Here is a 21,513-nt window from a genome sequence, read left to right as displayed (position 1 = left end):
CTTCTTGCTCGTAAGACTGATGCATGTGTGGATAGTAATTGGGCTCACCAGGGTATGACCCATATCCTTCTAAAGGTTGGCGTTCCCAACCACTATTCACACTATGGTAAGAGTAATGTCCATATTGTTCAGTTGGATAATCATATTCATTGTGATGGCCATTATAATACCAGTTTGACATCCTAACTGCAAGGGAATTCTACACAAGCACAAACAAGGCTGACTCGACCACAACAAACCTATTTTATCTAGCAAACAAAAATCATGATGGCTCCCTTAGATTGTTTCTATACCAGCTTCTAATCCTTCGAAAGGGAATTCGTTACAATTTGAGCAAACCCCTCTGGAATCAATCCGAGTTAAAGTAAGTTGAATTGAGGCGAGGGAAGCTCAGTGGAGCTTTGATACCCAAGGCCTCACCGGAATTACAAGGCGGCGCAGTAACGCATTCAACTCACATAAACCATCATGAACTTTGAAGTATGCTTAAAAGAGTAACCAATATTTTTCGAATGACTTTCCTATTAAGCTCGTTACCCTATCGGTCTCGTTCTAGTCAGTATTTTAAGCTTAGGTTCGTGTAGGTTACATGTTCCTAAGGCGGGCAAGAAGGAAACAGTGATGAAATCCGAGTCCTTATGTTGATTTGGCCAGGGCTTTCCCTTTACTAGAAAATTAAATCCAATTTCAGGTCCTCAACATATAGGCATACAAAATCATCCAGTAAACCCGCTGACATGGGATTCGTGGGTGTTTATAATTCTTACCTCCCGTTCCAGACGGGGGATGAACCGTTGAAGTCGACTCGGGCCACAACTCCAATGTCGTGTACGAACCCGAGGGGCCGAGACTATATCGTAATCGTCGTCCTTCTCTGCACACAGTTTATATTTAAAACTACCCTTCCGTAGGGTTTAAAAAATAAAATAAAATAAAGTCCCAAAGTTCAATGTCCGAAAATAAAAAATGTCCAAAAATAAAAGATTACAAAAATATAACCCTAATTACAATTTCTAAAAATAATATACAAAATCTTCTTCTTCACTCCTTTTGGATTTCTCTTTTCTTTCCTTTTTTGGCTTTGCCTTTCTTTTCAGCACTTTCTCCCGTTTTCTTTAGCTTAGCTCCAAATCTGAAAGCAAACAAAAATACCAAAACGCGTAAAAAAGAACAAATAAAATAAAACCTAAAAACAAATTTATAAACAAATCCGCATCGGCGGCGCCAAAAATTGATGGTATTTTTCAATGATGTTGTAGTAAGATGATTCGTTCACTCAGATTTGTTGAAAATTTGTTTTAAGACTTAATAAAGAAAATAAGGAAAAATATATATACACAATTTGTCACAAGATGAAGAGACGCTGAGACGCCGGATTCCACTAGTTTTCATATTGTTATGGTTCAGTCATTAACTCTAGATAATATAGCTCAAACAAAAGAAGTTTTGACTCTAGTTCTTTGCCAAAAATAGATTTCGTAAAATATTATTTGTAAGTTAAAAGCATGACGCATCTAAAGTATTTAGAACTAAGCATGCGGCATCTAACAAAATAACAAATGATTAATAGAAATCATAAAGAAATTTAATCTATGCAAAAAGTCAATAAAAGAATTAATTCATTTACCACAATCATGAAAAGTTGCTTCCTCCGTTGTCCCAGTGATGGGGTCTAGCTCCGCATGGTGAAAACACACTCAAAGGAATTTTTCATTACTCAAAAAGGTGTTTACAAGGAGAAAAGGTATAAAACAGGGCCTTTGTAACAGCTATAATTGTTACAAAACGGACTGTTACAGAGAAACACTAATAGACTGTTGCGATTTCGAAATAATTGTTACATAAAATGTTACAAAGATATTGAATTTGAAACTATAGGCAACGGTTTCTGCGACTGTTCTTGACTGCTGTTCTGTGTTCTTTTTCATTAATGGCAGCAGCAGAGACCAGCTCTGCAACTCCCGATTCTCACCTCTATTCCGTCCCCTAACGCTCCTCAACCCCACTGTGAGTCCTGTCACGCATTTATATAGTCACCGCACCAAAAATCTTCGTAATAAACTCCCAAATCTTCTCGCTGCCAAACCATTAAGTCGGGAATATTTTCCTTCCTGTTTTATCTTCTTACGCGTCTGCAACTACCTATCTCCATTCAACACGATCACATTTCCCCCAGTGAATGCAAAATAACATCCAATGATAATGTTCTCCCCAATCAATTCGTATCTTCCATATATATTCAACAAAAATATTCCGAGAATAAGACACTCTCTGTTTACGGATAATCCTCATAACTTGCCTTTTTTCTCGTATTTAAAACACTTACCATCCCTGTTTCGATTACACAGGAAGGTATCAATCCAAAACCAACAGAAGATCTCGATAAAATCTCTCCGAAATCAATACAGAAAATCCGAGTTTATCCTCATCTTTGTTTCGTCGAGAAACGATTATCCAGCCCAATTTACTCGATCCAAGAAGACATATCGACCCTGTTTAGTCCTAACAGGACCAGCCCAACCAAATTGAATGATTGAATCTGATAAAATCACGTTCAACCTCTGATCCAAAAATTCACCAGCCGTCTGCAAGAGTTTCCTGCCAAATTCTTTGTTTGAAATGTTGAAGTAGATGCCCCCTAACCAGAGTAGTGGTGCGAGTAGCATTGGGATGCCCCATAGCAATTGGGTTGCCCCTTAACCATGCTGGGAGTCCGTTTAACACCTGTTTTCCGAGGGTGCCTTTAGCAACTTTTTTTGAGCCGATTATTTTAGAAAATGTTTATTTCCAAAAATACCTAAAAATACATAAAAACACCATATTAGCACAAAAATCGAATTCCAACAAAACAGACATTGAGGAAAATTTAGACACAAAAATGTGTCTATCATTATTCATCATTGATGTATTTACATGTCTTATATAGATCATGTAATGCACATGATACACCAGTTTTACTTTGAAACTCGTGATGGTTCACAATAAACAAGAACTTGGAGAATAATTTTACAAAAGTAATAACCAAACAATCTTAGTCATCTGTAAGAATTAAGTATTACCCCCACATAAAATCTATGTAAATATAAATGGGAAAATACTTTTGGGTGGATTGTTTCTTTACAAATCATCGACAATTTTGGCTCTGTATCTTGGTGTTTGATATCATCTACAAGATTTTTATGGTGAAGGTCATCATCATAAAATATGAGTTGGTATATGCACATACTAAAAATGAGTTGTTAAATCTTCGTCATGCTTTTGTTAGAAATATAATATAATGGATATTTGGTGTATATTGTTTCACTATCTTTAGAACAACACCTCCATTTCCGTATGAGACATAAACACATATTGTACTAGCTTGGGTTGCATAATTTTCTTCGCAAAGAATGTTAATCAAATGAATTTCCACTAAAGAAAATGATGTGATTCTTCATCTTCGGAGCCTTCTTCAGATGATGAAGAAGATTCGGAACAAATTATTCAAAGAAAACACCGTCATCGCGAGGTTGCAAATAAATGGCAAGCTACTAACGTTGCTGAAATTTTACCTCTGTAGTCAGGTTGACTCACGAGTAGTACAAAAAAAAAATTGAATTGAATTTTTTTCCAAAGCATGTGTCTTATTTTTGATAAATTTTGTAGAGGTCGGAATTTTATTTGAATCCCTATAAATCTAAATTAATCCAAAACTAAATATCTATAGAAATCCGTGAATCTTTTACGAAAATATACATCCTATAGATTCAAATAAACTTACAGGTAGTTTGTATTTTTTCTTACTCAACTGACTCATATGGATCTGAGTCATCCAGATTTGACTCATTACACCCGAACATGACTCGTTGAGTATGACTGAGAAATTGTTCGTTAATAGTGAAAAGGAGGGGGTACCAAGTACACCACCAACTTTTTCGTTCGAAAACCTTTATGGAAAAATACCAATACAGTTGCAAGTAGGTCTAAAGCAAAGACCCTTGAACAATATATATATATATATATGTAAAAAAAAATCTTTCTCTTCCATAACCAATATAAGTTTAGACTAAAAATTCGTGAACCTGATTGTGTAGAAGAGTTCTTGAACAATCTCAAAAATCAATATCCAAGATCAATCTAGTCGTATCCAAATTCTAACAAGTATGATACTTTCAAATTGAAATCTATCTTTCAAGATACGAATTCAAGAAGAACCAGTCTTGTTTTTTATCCCAATTAATAAGGACTTAAACTATCTTGATTAGTTACGTACTAGTTATGTTATTCCTATTATAAAGATAAAACAATATAATGCGGAAAAGGAAAAATACAAGACACCATAAGTTTTGTTAACGAGGAAAACTGCAAAAAAAAAAGAAGACCTCGTCCAGCTTTGAACACCATACTATATTAAACCGCTACAGACACTAGCATACTATCATACTTCAAACTGGAATGCAGTTGACCGAATTAACCCTCTAAGTAATTTAGCTGCAGTCGTGTTCCTTATGTCTTTTGAACCTCGCAAGATTCCACACACTTGATTCCCTTAGATGATATCTTTTAAAGTCTAAGAATTGCTTCAACGTCAGTGAAGATTTCTGATACCAATCTGCCTCTAACAGATAAGCCTATTTGATTTCCCTTTTGATTTTTCAATCTAAGTCTGGAAATTTGTTTGCAGTAGACAAAGTCCAGCAAACCTCACGGAATCGGAACACTTGCACTCAATTAGTTTAGAAGCATGAATTAATAGCCACATCTCAGGTACAATCCAAACAAATCAAAAAAGAGTTTAGATATTTATCTTGAAGAATCACAAAGTCTGAGACGAAGAGAACTTTGTGAGTTTTATCTATCTCGAATCTGATCTGAGAAAACTAAAACCTCAAAGATCAATAACAACGAGATATGGATACAAGAACTATCATGTAAAATATAGTCTGGTCCGGCTTCATGAATCCCTAATTGAAGTCTTCAAAATCGTAACCTTGAATGTAGTTCGCGAATAACCTACGTTATAGAGGACGGCTCTAGCTTAGTAACTCAGACACAAGAATGCAAGGGATTAAGAAATCATGTTGCAAGAATCTCTCTATTGATATACTTTCGAGGCTCTGAGTAGCTTTGAATTCAAGTTAAGATAACTTGAGATCCAAGCAATCACTTTCTCGCCTTTAATAAAATTCTTATTAGGAATCCATGTAAGCATATGAAGAGTCCTCCTTGAAATCATACATCAGAATATGCATTATGGTCCAGGGTTATGGAATTTGTGCACAATGATGTTTCATGTTGGCAAGTATGCCTATTGAACTTACAAGCATGAGTGGTATTCACTAACACTCAAGAATTAAACCATGATCCACAAGTTCAAGATATTTTGTGAACAAAGTTATCTTAGATCAACACTGCTTAAATCAGAACTGGATAGGTATGCATACTTATGGACAATCCAAAAGCTTAGGCTCTAAGGGTACGCGTAACATGTGTGCGTCCCTTGGCCAGTCTGCAAACTCAGATCCCAAGGGTATGCGTACCTCCCCCACATTCTGGAACTCATATCAACACGGTACGCGTACCGGGTATGCATACCTACCCTGTTTGCGGAATTCAGATGTTCTAAAAACTCTCTTTAAACGATTTGAAACATTTCCAATTGCCATAGATCATAAACATCATTGATTGGAAATTTTCAAAATGATCAACTTGAAACAAAAATAGTTCATGAACAATAAAATGTTCTCAACCTAGATTGTCAAGGATATTGCATGAATCATATTTTTGAGAGATTTATCAAGATAAGCTTGACTCGAAATTTCTTCTTTACAATATTAAATCTGCTAAAATCCTACGACATAGCCTGATAAATAGAATGGTAAATGTTGTGAGTAAATATGATGATTCATTCTTCACATACCTCTTTGTTGATGAAGTTCTCGCAAATTTCTTTGTTTGTTCTTCTGTCTTCAATCTTCGAGGGTTATTCCATGATGTCTTATACTCAATTACCACACTCTAATCCTAGTCCAAGACTTGACTTTAATAGAGTAGAAATCAAGATATAGTTATGTGCATCTAACATTGACAATAAACTTGAAACTTGCGAGTTCGACCGAGCTGTGCGCTAACAAGTAGAGTTATGATTTTTTTTTTTTTTTTTGAATCCAGTCAAATATGTGTCGAACATGTCAGGTATAAAATGATACCAAACTCAAATAATCCCCCGTCAAATGTATGAGCCAAGTTAGATATCTGATCGCGAGTCGGACCCAAATAACCAACGTGATTCGAAGTTTTCCGGTAGGTGACCCAGCAAAAAAATAAAATAAATTCCAGTAGGTTTTATTACGCTTGAATGCGATAGACAAAACTCAGTCAGGTCGACTCACTTCAGCTGTGCCCCAAGTAACGTGTCTAAAACATATTCTCTTGAGGGTTAACGAAATACATAACCCGTAGGCCGTAACAATCAAACCGAGTTTGTGGAGTGCGAAACCCATCCCCCCTCTCTGTACAACAAGAGTCGGACAAAGCATCTCTCTCTCTCTCTAGAAAAAACTTGAACAAAGTCGATCCATTTGTTTCTCTTCTAAAAACACTAACTTGGAATCAGGTACGAAGTTTCCATTAGATTTGAGTCATTATTCTTAGTTAATTTCTTTGATTTCGTTAATAAAAGAAATGAATCTTTTATGCATTAAGTTATGGTTAATTTGTGGTTTATATATAGGATTTGGATGATACTGAGATATAGGTTTATGATGACGACATACAACTTCATGGCTCCTGTTGACATGGAATAGATGGAGAAAAAAGTTGTTATGCATAACATATATATCAAATCTTTCAAGGGGATTGACACCAAAAATTTCAATGGTAGACCAAGATATTGTGTATAGGCAATTACGACCTTCTGATATTGGAGTTCTTGAGCGAATTCATTGTGATCTATTTCCCATTAGGTAATAAAACTCTTTCTTCATGTCAAAATTGTTTAATTACTTTTTTCTTTTTCCTTAAAGCTTTGCAATTTACTTCAATTATATTCTCAGGTATGAAAGTGAGTTCTTCCACAACGCTGTAAGTGGTCGGGATATTGTGTCTTGGGGGGCAGTTGACTGTAGTCGAACTGATGGCCGAAGCGATGAACTTGTTGGATTTGTTACTGCACGTACTATTTTAGCAAATGATAGCGAGGTTTTCACTGGCCGTTGTTTGTGTCACAGTTGTTGATTAGGTAGTTACCCCTAAATCTTTGTAGTTTGTAATCTGACTCAGATTTTTATAATTGTTATGGCAGATAGGGGATATGCTCAGATATGATCCTACCAGGACAGATCAAACACTAGTTTATATTCTTACATTAGGCGTGGTAGAGTCTTATCGTAATCGTGGAATAGGTGGGATTTTTCTTTCCAATTTTCTACTTCCGTTTTCTTATATGATTCTGTCTTCATTGTAATTATAATGGCCCATTATTATATGTAAGTTGAACAAATATTAGAGTTTTGTTATGATTATTTAGAGAAAATCTGAAATGTTTATGTATCTTCTGTTGGACTTTCAGCTGCTGCACTTACTCGAGAGGTTATAAAGTATGCATCAAACCTAGCACATTGTCAAGCAGTTTACTTGCACGTCATATCTTACAATAATCCTGCAATTCAATTCTACAAGAAGTTGTGCTTTAAATTCGTACGGAGATTATCGGGGTTTTATTACATCCAAGGCCAACATTATGATTCGCTTTTGTTCGTGTACTATGTGAATGGCGGTCGATCTCCTTGTTCCCCACTGTAAGTGATATGTCTTTAACTTTAGGTTCTGCATAATGATGTCAATCACCAAACTTATGATTTATTACTTATTCTGTCATATAAAATGACTGGGGTTGAATATACTTCTTAGTTAGCAAGTTTGAAAAGGCCATTAGCTAAAACCTGTATGCATAATGTGAGTTATAGTTGACACATAAATAAACAGTACAAGAAAGAAACAGCGCAGAATTTCAATCCGCCACTCTGATTGCTGTAGAAAAAAACCCAACTTTGGTAAAACACAATACGTTTGTGATTGTTGCCAGTCACACATGGTTTATTACTTATGGTGTTGTTAAAAGGAAGTTTCATTCTTCTAAAATGAGTGCTAATGTACTTCATATCTTCTTCAGGAATCTTGATATTATTAAGACTTTGGTGGGAAAGATTGGAAGGCACCTTCGCTTAAGAAATCTTAGGAGTAATTAACCCTCTTGCTCTAGCTACAAAAGTGGTAGAACTGCATCACCATTTCAAATTTATACGGCAAAAGAATAAGAAAGAAATAAAAGATTATATCTCCGCACATCTACCAGAAAGAGTAATATAGTCCTTTACACACGGCCTCTTATGAACCCCAGAATGTAACCGAATATTGAATTTACCTTTACTATCAATTCTATAGGTTTGTATTTGTGTACTTGTATTTGTTAAAATACTTTTTCTGATGTTGTGGACTCTATTTTGCAGAGAGATTGTAGCAACCGTCGCAGCCTACGTTAAAAGCTTTTTCAAGTTAATGGTCACAAGGCTATGGAAGAGTGAGGAAAAGGTGTCAAGATGGTCTAAATGTAAGGAAAGTAGTCGTCTTTTAACAGCCCAAAATAAGAGGAATATTACCTCTGATAGTGATGGTTGTCAGTGTGTTTAATAACTTGTGTAATATTCTTATTTTCATGTTGTGTAATTATCAATTCTTAACTTAACTTGGTCACATCAGTTTGTTAGTTGTATTGTAGCATTTCCTTCCGATTGAGTAAATAATTTTATTCAGTCCGCATTCACAAGAACTTTAAGCAGAATGCATAGTCCTGAACTTAAAACTGTACTTTACAGTTCAACGCTAGCTTTTACGAACAAGGTTTCTGAGCAATTAATTTTAAGAAGCAAATTTCATGCTAAGATTACTGAAAACAACACAAAAGTGAACTTCAGGGAACAATTTTCAGACTTTGACACACAAGTTCGAGGAAAGAACACAAGATTCCCACACTACAAGCTATCTGACAAGTCGCATTACTGAGTTCGCATACAAGAATATATAAATATCCTTGATTTTGTAACTACAAGGTGTTCTTCAGAAGAGTTCACGGAGTACAAAGTGACTAATCAATAGCCATTGCTTCTGTACCACCAGTTGCATCACCAGTTGCATCCTCCAGACTGATTTTCTGTTCCTCCATGGCCACCCTAAGCTCCCCAGCCAAGCTCTTTTGCTCATCTTCTATGGTATTTTGAAGTTCATCCACCTGCAAGTAAAAAAGAATTTGGTCATCCCCTGATCTTCGGAATTTCAAGATATTAGGAGGTAATGAATGAGTGCATATGATTTGCTCATACCATAAATCCAACGATTGCAACAATAATAAGCACACAATTTTTTATAATTTTATGCAACTGTGGGTCTGGTGTTCAGGCCATGACGATAAATCTATCCTGGAACAATGTTGCAAACCTAAAATAGTTCATCTAAGATTCAACAAAGATTAAGTTGTGTTGTATGCCAAAAACTCACCACATGGAGCAAAAGCGAAAACTGTTTCTTGCGAAGCTCTAATGTTCTTGAACCAGCAGTATTCTCTGCTTCCAATGCTGCAATCTCCTTCTCGAGTTCAGTTATATCCTTTTGTGTGTCAGACCTTGGTGGTTGCATCGAGATCAGCCTCCGGATAGCTTCACATTCTTCCTTGTGCTGTCTTTCAATTTTACTTTTTTCAAGGTGTTTCTTAAGATCTTCGATATCGGCCTGTGTTTGCGAGATCTGTCGATGTAATTCACCTTGTAGCTCGTTGAAGTTCTCCTTTTCTCTAAGGTTTGCGTCAATAACTGCCTTGCTCTTGAGGAGTGGAAGTTCAAAAGTGGCCATCTCCTGTAAGAAGGCTTTGTACATCTTTTCACACGCACCATAGTTATCCGCGTCCCTATCAATCTCAAGGGCAAAAGAGATGAACTTTTTCTGAATTTTCTTCAATGGGGGCTCACCCCTGGTAGTGGTTGTCCGAGTAAGAAGCCTGTGTTTGATGATAGTGTCGTCTTCAAGTGGAGCAAAAGCATAATGTGCAGCCATTTCTTCTCCCCTACCTGCAACTTTTCTTCCTTTCACTAGCATCTGATTTGTTTGGAATTACTTTAGTTCCCAGTATAACAATATAAGCAAGCATATGCGTGTGTATACATTTACAAGAATAGTTTAGGAAATGAACCAGTGTTGGTTGTGATAAGAATACACGAATACGAAAAAGAAATAACTAGGTCAACACGTATCTCCTAGGTATTTTCACCACAAGTGCCATATGAAACAAAGGTGTCAGCTCAATCGTTGTTATTTTGGTAAAGTACAATCAGCTTGTCACAAACTTAATTCAACGTCTCGACATATCCAAGTCAACGATCATGATAGGTTAGATGTGCAAAATGGGCATATTCACGAAAATTAACAGGCCAATCTAAAAGAAATTGAGCTAATCCAAACATATCTCTTTCCAGCCCGAGCTGAAGTTGATTAAGAAAATATGCTGTGACCAATATGTTTTAAAACAGTATAAACGGTAAAGACTATTGACACCCATGTGGATTACGTTAAGAACAATCTAAGAACTCTGATTGGGAAATCATTATTCTTCTTCACTCAAATACATAACACAATTTCTCTTTGACATTTCAACAAGCACTTACTGAGCAACAACCAATGTATTATCTCCACCAGACTCAAAAACTAATACAAATATTTTCATCAATAGAACCGAAAATAGCAGAAAACATGATAGTAAGCAAAACCCGTGATTTGAAAATAAGTAAACAAATAATAAAATAAAATCATATCTCCAACAACTAAGGCAGATCACAAATTGAACGCAAGAGACAAGTTCGAGAGAGTACCTGAGCGATCGAAGTAAGATTTTAGGAACCCAAGCTACTCAAGAAGCAATAGGAAAACTGAATGGCAGTTAGAGAGTAAAAGCCCACAATTTACTTTTTAATTCAAAGGGGAAGATGAAGTTAATCAGATGAAGTTCATCTTTTGATTTTTATTTTTTCTTTCCTTTTAAACTAACCTCAGGTTTAGGAGAACATCCGAGGCTAGCAGAGTTTGAACCGTTAGATTGAATTATCTATCTCTTTATCGGGCTAAGGCTTTAAATTAAGGAGGCAGCTGTCTAATAAATATCTAATTGTACACAGCTCCTTGAGATATTTTTATTTTGCATTGTAGGTCCCTCAATTTGTAGCTCCTCAATCATGTTTTTCTTTTTTTGTGAAGCATGCAGATAATATAAAAACCAACGAAATTGTTATTACACGTGGGAATGTGATTCCCATAGAGTTGTTCAAAAGAATTTGATTATGAAACGACGATTTCTCTGGTCCCAAATTGATGTTGAGAGGTTTCCCGCCTGGCTGCCGTCTGCCGCAAAATTTGCTAGTCCATCGTTGCTTGGTTTCCTTCTCTATAATTATGTTGAATGACACGACATGGGATTTGATGCATTCGATGAATGATTTCTTCAATCATTTCAGAGATATACCATGGAGCTTCCTTTGAAGTTTTAATGAAGTGCATGAGCTCAATCAATTTATGATTATGGAAACCAAAACTAAAACTAGAATTCAGTTTTTTACTTAATTAATTTTAGTTTCATTATAAATAAAGCAAATCATAAACAACCCATAAGATAAATAATATTTAAATTTAAAACAAAAACCAATATCAAAAAAAATAGTTTTTCAGCCTCTGGATTTTTGGATTACTAGATCTTTTGGCTCCATGGTTTTTGATTTTTTTTTTGTCGGTTTGGACTAGACTCAGTCTAACGTGCACGCACTTTAAAAAGAAAAGAAAAAACAGATCAATATATAGATGACTGTCGTAATTTGTGATTTATCATTTTTGTTTCTTTTTCTTTCCTTTTTTTTTTCTTACTAGGAAATAATCGTTTGGTCCTTTTTTAGGTGGTCACACTCACAAGTCTGTTTGGTCCTTTGGGAAAACGCATTTTGTTTGGTACATAATTATTTAAAAATATCAAATGGACAAAGACACTCGTTCGTGCTATTTCAGCATTAATTTCCGTAACTCTTCTATTCCATAATTATTTTAGTTCACACTCTTTGATGAACTCTGAACTTCCTACTTATTTTCGTACTTGAGTTCATTCTATCTGATGAACTATCATAGTTCATTCTTTCAAATGAACACCTAATAAAACCAAACTAAAAATACATATGAAAACAAAGTTCATTCTTTAAAATGAACACAAAGCAAAACTTCATTATTATGACAAAAAAAAAAGAGTTCATTCTTTCTAATGAACACACAACAAGAACAAACCAAATTCAAATTAGAATAGAGTTCATTCTTTAAAATGGACACCCAACAAAACTTCCATTATTATGAACAAAAACAGAGTTCATTCTTTCAAATGAACACCTAATAAAACCAAAACTAAAAAAAGTTCATTTTTTCAAATGAACACCTAATCAAAGTTCATTATTATGAACAAAAAACAGAGTTTATTCTTTCATATGAACACCTAATCAAAACAAACTAAATAAAAACTAGAATATGGTTCATTCTTAAAAATGAATACATAACAAAAAAAACAGAGTTCATTCTTTCAAATGAGCACATAACAAAACTTTCATTATTATGAACAAAAAACATAGTTCATTCAAAATGTACACCTATTAAAAAACACAGATCTACAAAATCGAAGAATGAAAAGATGATTTACAGAGATTAAATGAAGCTCACGAGAAAATCAAATCAATCTTTGTAAATTGTCTCTTCACAATCTTCGAATCTTCAACATCAACAACAACTCGTCTTCATCGTCTCCATCATCTTCAACAGCAGCAACAACAACAAAGAAGAAAAACATACCCAAATATTCATCGTCTTCAACAACGGAAAAATCGATCTAGTAATCTTCAAATCAATCTTTATAGACCTGAAAATCAATCTTCAAAATCAATCATCACCATCGTCGTTTCTTCATCAACAAAAAGAAGAAGAAAAAAACAGAGAGAAAGTATATCTAGAAACATGAGGAGAGAGAAAACAAAAATTAAATGATTCCCTCATCTCTTAATAATTGAGTACATATATGGTCCCAAAAGGGTATTTCTGTAGCTATCAAAATACAATTACATCATCCATGACATCATCCCGCGTGAGTATTGTCCATCCTAGGACCAAATAATAATTTCTAGGACCAAACAATAATATATACTTTAAAAAAAGAACCAAACAGACAGTTGACTAAGTTAACTTGACCAAACTCACTCCATTATATAATTTCTAGGACTAAATGGTAGTTTCTACTTTTCTTAATCTAAAAAAATACTCTTTTATTTATCAATATGTCAAGTAAATATTTTTTATTTATTTTGTGAATAAGGATCTTATTACCAACCAAATACCTCATAACTATAAAACATCAAATTCTAAGAAACCAAAGCAAAAGAAACGGATAACATAACTATTGCTTGCCCATAACCAGGAAACATGCTAACTGGTTAGAGAATCAGGCAACAAGAAATATCATTGTGTCCATTTGTTAAACTAGGAACAATATTCCTAATATTATTATTTTATCTAAATATAAAATAAAAACTAAGAAATTTGGTATTGTATGCAACACGACATAATGCAGAAAAGATTTTCTTGCATCAAAAGCCAAAATATCAGCTGCATTGTTCCTTGATCTGCTAATAAAATTGAAACCCAAAAAGTTAGAAAAACTTGTAGAAAACGTTTAGTTTCTTTTACGATTCTTTGATTTTGCCAAGACATTAAATATTTCTTCCCTTTTGTGAAATCAATTATTCTCCTGCAATATTCCTCGGTCCATAATTTTGCGATCTTCAATTACTTGGCCCATTAGCTCCTTGTAAGAGTTATAACTTGTGCTTTTATGGACATGCAGCTTTGAACAATGATGCTCGTTTTAAAAAAGTGACAATATAGAGTTCGTTCTCTGAAATTTGTGAATAGTTGTTCTAGACCTATTTCTCAATTAAACTAGCAATAAGTAAAGGATGATATCAATATTGAGAATAATTGAGAGTCATGATTCCACCATCAATCATATTCGAGTGATTCATACATTAATTATGAATAATTATAGCTTATATTATTGATTCTGATTCTTTACTAAAAGTAGATTTCTAACCTATTAATTATGTGTCATAAGTATAATGCATCAAAAGCTCTAAATCTAAGCATACACCATCAAATAACAGGGTGTTCTAACTTTTCGCTTTCCCACCTAAAAACCAGTTATTTCCTCCTGCAACCCTAATTCACCGCCCCATTCGGCGGCAACGGTTTTTGCTTCCTTCCGTGGCTAAGCTCTTATTTCATCGAACCTTCTCGATGTAGTCTAGGAATTTTTTGGGTGTGGTTACAATTCCTCCTGGTCTAATTTTTCATTGGTCCGTTTCGGTGCTGTTGGTTCCTCTAATAGAAGAAGATTGATGGTAGGATTATAAACAGTACCTACAATGACTGCAAGTGCACAGTGGAAATTGTGTAAGGTGCAAACATATGTCGATCCCACAGAGACTTTGAGGGTGTAAGGCTGAAACTATATCACTATACTGATTCAGAATGAGAGTAACAACAAGGGGTTTTGCCGATACGACTAGATTATTTTCAAGTAAATGAAATAACAAAGTAGAGTGTAAAGCAAGATATTGTAAAACAAATGATGAGGAGGGTACTAGGGCCTATGAGTCCACCACTAACTTACACCAGTTATTCTGCTCATAACACTAACCTTGTCCTTAAAACTGATAATAAAAGAGATGTCAATCCTCTGTATATCTAAGGTCACTTTGATATGAATGATTCAATCACAACTAAGGTATTTCTCCTAAGCATTAACTGTCTTTTCAGGGCACAACTAATCAAAAGATCAATATTTTGGATTAAGCATGAGTTGTAGTTCTTCAATACAATATTATTCTAACTACAATGGATACATGGCATACACTGTGAAAGTAAAGTATTGAAGTCCTAAGATTGAATTTTATTCTAAGATAATTAAGCACAACAAGGTTACTGCCATTAACATAAATAACAAGTAGCAAACTAGGGCTTCATCTAAACCCTAGCAGGTGAATTTAGAACATGGTGAAGATGATTAAAACACAAATTAATTAAGATAACTAGTTGGTCAAACTGAAATTGGATGATTACATAATTCACGGAGAACCCTATTTATACCCAATTCCTTCTCAAAATACTAGAATTGATAAATTAAAGAACCACCACTCACTCAATTCGTGTTTTACCGACAAACCCTCTCTGCAATTCTTCCTGCAACTCTTGATTTGATGGTTGCTTTTAGCTATTGAGGCTAACCCTAGCTCTGTCTCTCTCAATCATAACTTCTAAGGTTACTGTTTTTGGGAAGAAGCTATAATAAAGATAGAAAGAGACTAGGAGGTTGATCGATGGCTATAGATCAGAGATTCGTCGGGGATGGAATGGATTGATGGAGAGATTGATGAACTGATGGTTTTGCAGGGTATGGAGAGGATGAAAGTATGAAGGAGGTGTTTGGCTTTCTGTTTGATTTGGAGAAGAAAAGTAGGAGTTTGGTTGTGAGGCGGGAGTATCAATCGTTGATGTGCAATGTGGAGATGCCTTGGATGTTGACCATCTAACTCGGATCTGACGGCTCAGATCGGAAACGAGTTTGGGTATGGGATCTTAGGTTTTATCTCTTGAAATATCTTCTTCTAGGCCCAACATTCTTCAAAGCTAATATCTCAAGCCCACACCTAGTATTTGAGTCTTGCAAACTACATTCTTCACTTACGGATGAGGTGCAAAAGATAATCTTCACTTGCTGATAAGGTGCATAAAATATCCTTCACAGAAGATATTCTTCACTGCTTTCCAGCGGGAGCCTTTGTTATCTCTCTTCCGTTGTCACCATTTCTTTGCTCTTTTGGCCTCTCGATTCATCCAATCTTTATTTAGCACCTGAAAACACAAAATTAATTAGTACAAGTATTTATTCTTGAAAACAATGAAAATACAGAATTTGGGATGATATATGATTTTAAAGCGCAAAAGATGAGTTAAATGCCAATAAAAAGGTATAAAAATATGCAATATTTGGCACTCATCAAATACCCCCAAACCTGAATTTTACTTGTCCTCAAGTGAAACAAAAATTAATAAATCCTAACTATACCACTGTCGCTGGTCTATCGAATGCATTTAGCGTATGCACTAAGCCTTTAAACCCCTAGGTGTCCCTAGTGGACGAGTTGTAGTCTCGTGAGGGTTTACCAGAGGTGTACCCACAAAATCTTCTCCAACTTCAGAGCGTAATAGAGTCATAAGCATCCAAGGATCTATGAGGACATAGAGTTTCTGCATGCTAGTAACACGAAGTTAGAAATACCAAAGAACGCATTCTCATCCTTAAGATTTGAGCGAGAAATAACCATAACATAAGAAAGAATTCGGGTTCGAGAGTGATCACAGGCCTCGACTTCTGCCTCACCAATAGGGTTTCATGATAATTACACTCAAAAAGACCGCTTTTTTAGTCTCTCATGTGTGCAGACAGGAGTAAAGAGATAAATCCTGCACACGTTGAATGGTGGGAAGGAGAACTTTCCGAAATAATTTCTGGAGACTCCACAAAATTGTGGGAAAAAAAATCTTTTCTGATGATCTCTTAGAAAGGAAATCAATCATTAGCAAGGATGGGAGTACTCACTTACCTTCACATCCGATCGGCAATCAACACCACTCTCACAACATCCATAGAAACTTCTTCGATCTTCGGTCTTCAACTGTTGATGATGAACTCTTGAACTTCTTAGAACCTTGACAATTTCTAATTCTTCTCTTCAATTTCCTTGTTGCTTGAATTTTCCTCTTAAATTCTTCTTCTTTACCATGGTTTTTTTTTTTTTTTGATTTTGAAGCACAAACTGAAAATAACAAAATAATAATGAAACTACTAAAGCCATGGATGAAGGACTTTATCACTTAATTCTTCACAACCTGTATTGTCTTGATTTTATGAACTTCAATATTTCTCATCTTTTTCTGTTTTTCTTTGCTCTTGTAAAATACCTCTTCAAATGTGTATAATATTCTGCTTTTTATACTGTATCTTCACTTTGAATTGGAACTTTTTACTTTTCCTTGAATTGTTGCATGTAAACCTCTGACTATTTCAACTTTCTTCTAATATTCTGACGTTGTTCTGCTCGTTGATGATGATGTGTTTCTATGGATCTGTTGATGTTTTCGAGAGAGAGAGAGAGAGAGTGGTGCTAACTACAAATCAAACTACAAGAAGGAATTTTCATCTTTAGACGTCATCCTTAGAGCTGTCAATTTCTAACCCGGCCCGCGGGTTGGACCTAACTTGGCTTGTTTTAACCCGGCTCGGCTTGGCTTGTTGTCTAAACAAGCCGGGTTAGGGTTGTCATATCTAGCCCTAGTAAAAACAAGTCGGGTTAGGGTCAACCCGCAGGTTACCCGTCAACCCGTCAATTTCATGTGAGTTACTAATTTAGGAATTTTAAGTTACTAATTTAAGAATTTTAGGGTGTTGTTCTAGAAATCAAAGTTCATATTTCCTTAAATGATTTAATATAATCCAAATTTCATTTGATTTAGGATTACAGAGTAGTGATCCCTCTGCCCACTAAATTTTTTATACATTTAAGTGATTTTAGTTTCAACCACCCCATTTAACAAGCCAACCGGCAACCCGTTAGAGCCAACCCGTCTAGGGATAGGGTTGGGGTTTTTGGCTTGTACATGAATAGTACTAGGGCTAGGGCTGACCCTAACCCGTCCATGTCTTGTCAAGCTAGGGACGGGTTGACCCTAGCTTGCCCGTTTGACAGCTCTAGTCATCCTCATGATTGACGGAATTAGCACTCAAAATATCAAAAATAGTGCTGAAAGTGGTGCGAAGTTGGGTAGCTCACCATTCCTACCCGGAATTTACGTACGGTGACACACACTCTAAAAGTACTTTTAGATAGTCATAAAAATTGAAGGTTGGTGCCTCGCATGACGTAAAAATAGGTAGTCTCCACTAAGGGTGATCACAATTCTACTACCAAATATTTTTGCAGCACCTAATTCTCCCTCCGGCATGGTTAAATCCAACTTTGACGCTCTAACAACCAAGAAACCCTATTGTGTTCTCCAGTACTTCCAAATTCAGTTATTTCTGCCAGACTCTCTATGTAAACATATCTAGAAGCATGCTAGTGACTCTAAGATCTCTAAAAGTTGGAGGTTTTATGCAAATATTTACAAATATTTTTGATTTTTTTTTTTTTTTGAAGATGCAAAAGACTAAAAACTCTATATGCAAAATACTCCCCCACACCTAAACTAAACATTGTCCTCAATGTTTAAATAAATAAGCAGAATTATAACAACATACCAGAAGAACAATGCAGAGTAGATTTAAAGGAAAGAGATTACCAGATGCAAAAAGGATGGTGCGAAACCAGTAGTGGATGAATGCTTTGAAAGCAAACAACAAGATATAGAACGATAAGACAAAAAGTTTGGTTAGCACACATAAAAATTATGCAAAAAGAAAAAGAAAAGGGAAAGAGAATGGACTTTTAATCCATATGAATGTACACGGGTGAACCAGTTCAGTCCACATAAACAGGGTCTGCCAAGTCCATGGTCTCAACTTCTGGTGGAAGATACTCCAGAAATGGTTTCAATCTCTGACCATTGACCTTGAAGATGTTATTGTTTGGTGGATTATCAACTTCAATAGCTCCATGAGGGAAAACAATACGTACCAAGAATGGACCTGACCATCGAGAACGTAATTTTCCTGGAAAAAGATGCAAACGAGTGTTGTACAATAAAACTTTTTGACCAGGTGTGAAAGACTTGCGCAAAATGCGTTCGTCATGAAACACTTTCATTCTATTTTTGTACATTTTGGCACTATCATATGCATCATGTCTTATTTCTTCTAACTCATTGAGTTGAAGTTTTCTTTGGGTGCCAGCTTTATCAAGATCAAAGTTCAATTTCTTAACAGCCCAATAAGCACGATGTTCTAGTTCTACAGGTAGATGACATGCTTTACCATACACAAGTCTATAAGGGGACATGCCAATAGGAGTTTTGTATGCAGTTATATAGGTCCACAAAGCATCATTTAAACGTAAAGACCAATATTTCCTAGTCGGATTAACAGTCTTTTCAAGAATGTGCTTAATTTCCCTATTAGAAACTTCTACTTGGCCACTGGTTTATGGATGGTATGGTGTTGCTACCTTGTGAGTGATTTCATACTTGCGCATAAGTGATTCAAAAGGTCTATTACAAAATGAGTACCACCATCACTGATTATTGCTCTAGGTGTTCCAAAAAGAGAGAAAATGTTTTCTTTAAGAAAAGAAAGAACTACTTTATGGTCATTTGTATTGGATGCAATGGCCTCTATCCACTTAGAGACATAATCAACAACAACAAGAATGTATAACATACCTTCTGAGTTAGGAAATGGACCCATGAAATCAATACCCCACACATCAAACAATTCCATAATCAAAATAGGTTGTAAGGGCGTCATGTTTCTTCGTGAGATACTTCCTAATTTCTGACATCGTTCACAAGCAATACAAAAGGCATGACTATCTTTGAACAACGATGGCCAATAAAAACCACTTCACAAGATATTTGCAGCAGTTTTCTTGGCACTAAAATGGCCTCCACATGCATGGTCATGACAGAAAGAGATGATATCTCTTTGTTCAGAATTGGGGACACATCTCCTAATGAGTTGGCCATGGCAGTATTTAAACAAGTATTGGTCATCCTAAAAGAAATATTTCACTTCAGCCAAGAATTTAGAATGGTCTTGTTTAGACCAATGCAAGGGCATTCTACCAGTGACGAGGTAGTTGACAATATCAACAAACCAAGGCATTTCAGACACAAGCATCAATTGTTCGTCAGGGAATGATTCTCTAATAAGCAAATATTCATCAACAGATTCACCATTCAACCTAGACAAGTGATCAGCGACAACATTTTCAGACCCTTTCTTATCTCGAATTTCGAGATTGAACTCTTGTAACAAGAGTATCCAGCGAATTAGACGAGCTTTAGCATCTTTTTTAGAGAGAAGATATTTCAATGCAGCATGGTCAAATAAGATCTAAACTTGTCCAATACAAACACAACAACTAGTAATTCTTTCTCAGTGGTGGAATTATTCAGTTGCACATCATTAAGTATTTTACTATCATAGTATATCACATAAGGGAGTTTGTCTACTCTACAACCTAAAACATCTCCTACAGCATAGTCAGACGCATCACACATAATTTCAAATGGTAAGGTCCAATCGGGTATTCTGACTATAGGGGAAGATGTGAGAAGAGCTTTCAATTTCTTCCACACTTCCTTACAAGCGTCATCAAAGACAAATGCAACATCTTTTGCAAGAAGACTACACAATGGTCTTGAAATTTTACTAAAGTCTTTGATGAATCTCCGGTAAAAACCGGCATGGCCTAAGAATGACCTTATCTCCCTCACAGAGCGAGGTTGAGGAAAGTGTTGAATGAGATCAACTTTAGCTTTATCTACTTCTATGCCTTTTTCAGAAATGATATGCCCTAGAACTATGCCTGAGTTAACCATGAAATGACATTTTCCCCAATTCAAAACCAAATTCTTTTCTTTACATCGAATTAGCACAAGAGTAAGATGATGCAAACATTCATCAAAAGAAGACCCAAACACAGAGAAATCATCCATGAAAATTTCAAGAAACTCATATATCATGTCAGAGAAAATGCTCATCATGCAACGTTGAAAAGTAGCGGGTGCATTACACAACCCAAAAGGCATACGACGATAAGCAAATGTTCCATAAGGACAGGTAAATGTGGTATTTTGTTGGTCTTCGGGTGCTATGTGAATTTGGTTATAACCCGAATAGCCATCTAAGAAACAATAGTGACTATGTCTTGACAAACTTTCTAGCATTTGGTCAATGAAGGGAAGAGGAAAATGGTCTTTCTTTGTTACTGTGTTGTGGATGGTGGATTTTCATTTAAGGCTAAAATTGTAAAAGACAAAACTATGCGCTAACATCCTGCAAAGGATAAATCCACTGATAAAGTGGAGAATACTTCTTCACTATAAACTTATAACATTACCAATTAATGCATGACCAGCCTTGTATTTCCTGTATTGCTTCACTCTTATCAATATTGGTGCGGCATGACGACTGAGTGTTGCTCTGAGCAGAGCAACACGAATCTCCAAGCATTAAATAAGGAGGCACGTACGAAATACCCGTACAAGCTATAACTCTCAGAGTGTTATACTAGCCCGATCGAGCATCTGGACTGTCCGTATCAGTCTCAGAAACAGTCACGACCATCCAACTTTACCAGCATGATTGGATGACTTAGATCGAATCCATAACCCTCAAGCAGGTATTGGAATGTTCAA

General features: G+C 35.6%; 2 protein-coding genes across 6 annotated transcripts; one reads left to right on the top strand and one right to left on the bottom strand.

Annotated features, from left to right (window-relative positions):
- Positions 1-6,454: 6,454 nt before the first annotated feature.
- On the top strand, positions 6,455-8,799 carry LOC113297411 (histone acetyltransferase MCC1-like). 5 transcript variants are annotated; one of them, XR_003333469.1, is made up of 7 exons: positions 6,455-6,595; positions 6,713-6,944; positions 7,035-7,179; positions 7,283-7,382; positions 7,550-7,778; positions 8,153-8,383; positions 8,490-8,799. XR_003333469.1 is itself a non-coding variant. In XM_026545862.1 (7 exons), the coding sequence occupies exons 2-7, from the start codon at positions 6,856-6,858 to the stop codon at positions 8,498-8,500; spliced, it is 642 nt and encodes a 213-aa protein (XP_026401647.1). In that variant the 5' UTR covers positions 6,455-6,595; positions 6,713-6,855; the 3' UTR covers positions 8,501-8,799. The 5 variants fall into 5 exon arrangements, 3 of the variants coding, with proteins under 3 accessions (XP_026401647.1, XP_026401648.1, XP_026401646.1); XR_003333470.1 differs by having other exon boundaries at positions 8,153-8,340; positions 8,490-8,620; XM_026545862.1 differs by having other exon boundaries at positions 8,153-8,220.
- Positions 8,800-8,873: 74 nt separating this feature from the next.
- On the bottom strand, positions 8,874-11,117 carry LOC113297412 (THO complex subunit 7A-like). The gene is made up of 3 exons (XM_026545865.1): positions 10,899-11,117; positions 9,535-10,128; positions 8,874-9,268 (listed from the first exon to the last, which is right to left on the bottom strand). Exons 2-3 carry the CDS (start codon positions 10,126-10,128, stop codon positions 9,125-9,127), a joined length of 738 nt encoding a protein of 245 aa, XP_026401650.1. The 5' UTR covers positions 10,899-11,117; the 3' UTR covers positions 8,874-9,124.
- Between the last annotated feature and the right edge of the window lie 10,396 nt (positions 11,118-21,513).

The sequence above is a fragment of the Papaver somniferum genome, chromosome 7 (genome assembly GCF_003573695.1).
Source record: "Papaver somniferum cultivar HN1 chromosome 7, ASM357369v1, whole genome shotgun sequence".
NCBI lineage: Eukaryota > Viridiplantae > Streptophyta > Magnoliopsida > Ranunculales > Papaveraceae > Papaver > Papaver somniferum.
This window is presented reverse-complemented; position numbering and strand designations above follow the sequence as displayed.

What these genes read in the sequence shown, in the direction of transcription:
- LOC113297411 (XM_026545861.1), top strand. Translation starts at nt 6,856, where the DNA reads ATGGTAGACCAAGATATTGTGTATAGGCAATTACGACCTTCTGATATT. An exon ending in TGTGATCTATTTCCCATTAG is followed by an intron (nt 6,945 to 7,034) that starts GTAATAAAACTC and finishes TTATATTCTCAG; the next exon opens with GTATGAAAGTGAGTTCTTCC. An exon ending in TTTTAGCAAATGATAGCGAG is followed by an intron (nt 7,180 to 7,282) that starts GTTTTCACTGGC and finishes TTGTTATGGCAG; the next exon opens with ATAGGGGATATGCTCAGATA.
- LOC113297412 (XM_026545865.1), bottom strand. Translation starts at nt 10,128, where the DNA reads ATGCTAGTGAAAGGAAGAAAAGTTGCAGGTAGGGGAGAAGAAATGGCT. An exon ending in TTTCGCTTTTGCTCCATGTG is followed by an intron (nt 9,269 to 9,534) that starts GTGAGTTTTTGG and finishes TTTTACTTGCAG; the next exon opens with GTGGATGAACTTCAAAATAC.